Source organism: Mus caroli, chromosome 2 (assembly GCF_900094665.2).
Source record: "Mus caroli chromosome 2, CAROLI_EIJ_v1.1, whole genome shotgun sequence".
Lineage (NCBI taxonomy): Eukaryota > Metazoa > Chordata > Mammalia > Rodentia > Muridae > Mus > Mus caroli.
This window is the reverse complement of record NC_034571.1, coordinates 149,152,474-149,158,473: the sequence shown is the minus strand read 5'-3', so window position 1 is coordinate 149,158,473 and position 6,000 is coordinate 149,152,474. Positions and strand designations below refer to the sequence as shown.

At 40.4% G+C, this 6,000-nt stretch overlaps 1 protein-coding gene across 3 annotated transcripts in view; it reads left to right on the top strand.

Annotated features, from left to right (window-relative positions):
• The window catches only part of Rbl1 (RB transcriptional corepressor like 1), a 55,699-nt gene that overhangs the window by 6,347 nt on the left and 43,352 nt on the right, over positions 1 to 6,000 (top strand). For 2 of the 3 annotated variants that reach the window (XM_021183601.1, XM_029474642.1), the window contains exons 3-9: positions 1,363 to 1,563; positions 1,891 to 1,955; positions 2,047 to 2,175; positions 2,276 to 2,436; positions 3,645 to 3,694; positions 4,442 to 4,628; positions 5,599 to 5,765. In XM_021183601.1, coding sequence (XP_021039260.1) covers positions 1,363 to 1,563; positions 1,891 to 1,955; positions 2,047 to 2,175; positions 2,276 to 2,436; positions 3,645 to 3,694; positions 4,442 to 4,628; positions 5,599 to 5,765 — 960 coding nt within the window. Of the gene's footprint in view, positions 1 to 1,362; positions 1,564 to 1,890; positions 1,956 to 2,046; positions 2,176 to 2,275; positions 2,437 to 3,644; positions 3,695 to 4,441; positions 4,629 to 4,692; positions 4,762 to 5,598; positions 5,766 to 6,000 lie in introns of all 3 variants that reach the window. The other variant, XM_029474640.1, reaches the window with a different exon arrangement.

Here is a 6,000-nt window from a genome sequence, read left to right as displayed (position 1 = left end):
CCTCCAGGCAGCAAAGGCAGGTTCCAGCAGTGGGCGTGGCAGGACGAATGAGCCGATAGCTCCACCCTTGAGCAAGCAGGTTCCAGGCTGGGGGAAGGGAGGCCACAATGCCCCTTTAATAAGGAATATTTCTATAACGTCTGTCTGTTATGACGTTATTGGGATTATAGGCATGAGCCACCATGGTAATAACAACCAGTTACAATAAAGATTTAAAAATTATGTGGCCAGTGATGAGAAAGATGGTTTGTACAACAGTGGCTAGGTCTTGCTTAATGTTACTCTAGCATAAACTTCATTTTTGCCCCTGACGATCGAGATCTAGTGAAGAGTCTTTAGTCGTCTTGACTTTATTAATTTTCCACAAACCTAAAATTGTTGTTGTTGTTTTTTTAATTAATGTAAACTGAAACTACATGTACCACTCCCCATTCCAGAATGGGGCTTTAATAACTGCTTCCTTCTACTGTGGATGCTCAGGGTTAGGAAGGAGACATGATCTCAAATAGACTTATCAGTAACTCCCCTCCCTCACCCCAGGGGTGCACACCAGCGTGTATCTGAATCTGGGTTAGTGCGGTTCCTTGTTTCCTGCCTAGGTAAATAGTCCTGTGCAGTTGGCCAAGGAGCGAGTAGAGGGTAGAACTAAGACCCACGGAGTGCTTAGTAGTGACAAGAAATAAAAATTAAGGAATGAAAATCAACTACACAGAGAAACTATCTCAAACAAACAAAAAGAATGCAAACACTTGAACATGACCCCCGCCTGCAGTAGTCTGCTGCTTCGTGAACAACTTTACATTTGGGAGACTTCTCTTTTCTTCACACTGACTTAGTGAACCTATACACTGTTGACTGACATTGACTTCATAAACTACCTCTAGAGCATTGGCTTCCTGTAGAGGATGAAAGAATCAGGTAGGTGCTTTTATTGCCCGTATCATAGAGGACGGCTGTCACTTCGCTTTCCTCAGTCCCCGAGACTCTACTGGAACCAGTGTGGTTACTAGTACTGGGAGTGGAAGTTTAGGCTGGAGTGAGGGCTTATGTTGTTTTAGTTTAGGTTTTGAAAACAAAGATTTTTTTTTTTAAAGATTTAATTTATTCTATGTATATGAATATACTGTAGCTGTCTTCAGACACACCAGAAGAGGGCATCATATCTCATTACAGATGGTTGTGAGCCACCATGTGGTTGCTGGGAATTGAACTCAGGCCCTCTGGAAGAGCAGTCAGTGCTCTTAATCACTGAGCCATCTCTCCAGCCCAAAAACAAAGATTTTTCATCATGAAGTGACTGTGTCATTTTCAGTTCATTATGTGGACTAATTTTTAAATTGCCTTTTCTTTCTTTTTTTAAAGCTTAATACAGTTTTTTAGTAAAATGAAGAAGTGGATGGACATGTCAAACCTACCACAAGAGTTTCGTGAGCGGATAGAAAGGCTAGAAAGAAATTTTGAAGTATCTACTGTAATTTTTAAAAAATTTGAGCCCATTTTTTTAGATATCTTTCAAAATCCATATGAAGAGCTACCAAAGTTGCCACGGAGCAGAAAGCAGAGGTAAGACCCTTGATTCTCCTAGATCTGTGATGCAGAATTATTAGGAGACTTTAATTTTAAAAGTCCTATTTACCTTTCTGCAGAGACTTAAATTTCTCACAATTACCTATATTTCAAAATAAGGGTGATACTTTAGTTATGTTTCTCTAATCTGATTGTTGTGTGCATCTTGCAACACTCCATAGAGTGTGCTGAGCTGTCCGTCTAGCATCCCGGGTGGAATTGTACATGCGATTTGACCCTTTCGTTTATGTTTGCTCTCGATGCTTAGCAGGTTAGCCTGGCCAAATAAAACAGTAAACAAAACCAAAGCATCTCTCCCTTCAGGAGGATCCCCTGCAGTGTTAAGGACCTCTTTAACTTCTGCTGGACACTCTTTGTTTACACCAAGGGTAAGTTACACTCTCCCTGCTTTCTACCCTGGGATTTGGGGATGGTTGACATGAGAGGGTTCTGGATTTTAACTTTTTTTTCCTTATGAAGGTAATTTTCGTATGATTGGTGATGATTTAGTAAACTCATATCATTTACTTCTGTGCTGCTTGGACCTGATTTTTGCCAATGCTATAATGTGCCCAAATAGACGAGACTTGTTAAATCCATCATTTAAAGGTAAGATGTGTATTTTTGAAAAGTAATTATTAACTTTTAGAAAAAGTATAAAAATTGACTGTTCTGTCCCTCCTGTTCCCTTCATGCTTTGTCAAACTAGGCTTACCATCTGATTTCCATGCTCCGGACTTCAAAGCCGCAGAAGAGCCTCCGTGCATCATTGCTGTACTTTGTGATCTGCATGACGGACTTCTAGTAGAAGCAAAAGGGATAAAGGAGCACTACTTTAAGCCATATATTTCTAAGCTCTTTGATAAGAAGGTACTAATAATTAAATGTTTAAGGGCCAAGAGCAGCCTGAAAGTAAAGAACCGTCTCAACATTCTAGGACCCATGGTCAGATCCCTTAGGTCTGGGGCTAGAGAGATGGCTCTGAAGGTAGGAGCACTTACTGCTCGCGCAGAAGACCCAGGTTCAATTCCCAGCACCCACATGGAAGCTCACAGCTTCAGGGGAGGGAGAGTCTGTGTTTTTAAAGGTATAGTTCATGGTAGGTTAACCACACTCCAGTGGATGACCCTGCTGGTATGCCTAAGTATATGAGCAGCACAATTGGAGTCAGGTGGAGGTGGGTAGATTTGGGAGAAATTAGGAGGGGGTAAATAAAGTCAAAATAACATTGATGCAGTTCTTAAAGTAATAAAAATATTTTTAAAAATTTGAAAAACATTGCCATAGACTAACTTTGAAGTATTTTGAAAATTTGTCTTTAGGGCTGTGTAGCATAACGGTGTTGTGCTCACTTAGCCTGAGTAAATCCCGAATTCAATATCTAGGACCATTAAAACCAAAAATACCTAGATATTGGTATGGTCCTAGATACTGAATTCGGGATTTACTCAGGCTAAGTGAGCACACCACCGTTAGGCCCTTAGTGCTCAAAGGTTACTTTCTGTTCTCGGATTAGTGTCACTGTTTTAAAATTAACTGTGTGTGTGTGTGTGTGTGTGTGTGTGTGTATTTGTTAGCTGGGCAGTGGTGACACACGCCTTTAATCCCAGTACTTGAGAGGCAGAGGCAGGCAGATTTTTGAGTTCAAGGCCAGCCTGGTCTACAGAGTGAGTTCCAGGACAGCCAGGGCTACACAGAGAAACCCTGACTAGAAAAACAAAAAACAAAAACTATATATATATATATATATATATATATATATATATACACACACACATGTGTGCCTGAGTGTATATATATGTGTACCACATGTGTGCAAGATCACTCCAAGGTCAGAAGAGGCATTGGATCTTCTAGAACTGGAGTTACAGATGGTCATGAACCACAATGTGGATGCTAGGAACAGGACCCAGGTCCTTTGCAAGAGCAGCCAGTGCTGTTAACTCCTGAGCCATGTCTTGAACCCTTGGTCTGAAATTTTTAATAATTTTTACACGTGTTTCATATATATGTGAAAATATTTTTAAAATCTCATTTTTGTGCTTGTTAATATTCCCTAAATTATTTTTTGTTGGCAGATTTTAAAAGGTGAATGTCTCTTGGATCTTTCCAGTTTTACTGATAATAGGTAGGTATTTACAGATGGGTGTGGTGGTGCACACCTGTATGTAATGTCAGCACAGGGACATGGTGGCAGGACATTCAGAGGTTCAAGGCCAGCCTTGCTACATAGTGAGTTTGAGACCAGCCTGAGCTACATGAGATCATATAAATAATAGGTAAATATCCAATCCAAATAGTGTATGGCCTGTCCTAGGCTGGCAATGATGATTTGTTGAAGTTTGTTGACTGCAACATTAAATATAAAGGTAACTCCTTCATATCAAAATCTTGCTCTAAGGCCATTGAATGGAATTGTCATTAAACCTTGTTGGCTAAATACATTTAAGAAACATTTGCATTTGAAACAATTATACTCCTATGAGGACTCAGAAATACACACAACACATCTATGTTTGATTTTATAGTCTTCTAATTAGTTATTGTTAGCAACTGACAATGTCCTTCTTTCAAAGCCACTCTTAGGTCCTTAGTGCCCAAAGGTTACTTTCTGTCCTCGGATTAGTGTCACTGTTTTAAAATTAAGTGTATAGTCTGCTTTGACTTGCACTTCAAGGTAAGTTACTGCTGTGACTGTCATGAGTGTTCATACTTGGGTAGGAATCTCTGAGATTCTTAGATAACAAATAAAGGAAGTGGAAATACAGAGTCAACATTTTCCCCAAGCTGTTGTCTGTGTCTCGTCTTTTTGCTGAGATCAGTGTGCAGTCCAGCTCAGACTTCTTCTGGCGGCTGAAAGCAGTTCTCTTTGCAGCAAAGCCGTGAACAAGGAGTATGAAGAGTATGTCCTGACTGTTGGGGACTTCGATGAGAGGATCTTTTTGGGAGCAGATGCAGAGGAGGAGATTGGAACACCTCGAAAGTTCACTGCTGACACCCCATTTGGGAAACTGACATCACAGGCCGGTGTGGAATGCAACCTTCAACAACACTTTGAAAAAGTAATATAGCCTGGCCTCAGTGGTGAACGATGCTTGTCTTTTCTCTCTCTCGTTCTACTAACAGCAGAGGCATCTTTCAAGTTAGATATTGCATTTCTTCTACTAATTCATATTGCCATGAAAGCCCTGAAAGGTAACTTGTAGACTATACTACTTACTCTTGCCGTTGGTCATGCCTTATGTACATTTTCCAAGCATACTGGCTTGTCATGCCACGTGTCTTTTGACATAACACATACTTTGTTACAGGTCCCTTGGCTTCAGCGCAGCCTGTGTTATGTTGCTTCAGAGTTGTCGTTTCTGTCCCTGCACTTGACACAGACTATTTTTGACTGACTTTTGCTATGGAGCTGTAGACGGGAGTATCGAGAGCAGAGGCTGGATTCTATGTTTACCTGTGAGATTTGGTAGAGGAGAAAGGCTTAATAATGGGGAGTCACCTTGCAGAGAGTGGGGCCTCCTTCCCGGCTCTCTACTGACCTCATTAGCACAGGCAAATCTTATACTTATCTGTGCCCATTTCCTCATGTATAAAATTAAAGTAGGTCGTACATAAACATTATTTCTCGGATATGTTGTATGAGATAAATGAGGCTATAGATATGAAGTATGATTCAGTTGTACAATTGTCCTTAGCATAATATTGCTAGACATCTGGTTGGTAGCCTGTAAAGGAAGGACAGTAATAAGTAGTGTACCTGTAAATGTGAATACAGTAGATGGGGCACACACTGCAGTAAACATTTAGCCAGAGGAAATAACTCGTTAATCTTACACATTTTTGTTGGTCATGGTTAACGTGCCTTTAAACCCTCAGGAAGCAGAAGCAGTTGGGTTTCTGAGTTCAAGGCCAGCCTGGTCTGTAAAACAGACCAGGACAGCCAGGGCTGTTGCACAGAGAAACCCTGTTTTGAAAAATGAAAAATAAAAAATAAATAATAAAAATCAACAGAGTTTCCTTTTCTGACAGAAACGGTCATTTGCACCTTCTACCCCGCTTACGGGACGGCGGTATTTACAGGAAAAAGAGGCAGTCACCACGCCTGTGGCTTCAGCCACTCAAAGTGTAAGCCGGTTACAGAGCATTGTCGCTGGACTAAAAAGCGCACCAAGTGAGCAGCTCCTGAATATTTTTGAGTAAGTGTGTCATTTTTATGTTTTGTCAAAATCAGATTTTTTTGTTCAGTTATATTTTTAATATATTTGGCATTTTTGAGACTGGGAGGACATGGGGCAAGTTTTACTGCATCAATTTGATCATAAAATGTGTTGATGTCTAGGCAGAAGTATCTACTGAAAAATAAAGTTATTTCGCAGAATAATAGGCTTTCAAGTGTGTTTGAAAATTTATTGAGTGTAGACACTGCACTCT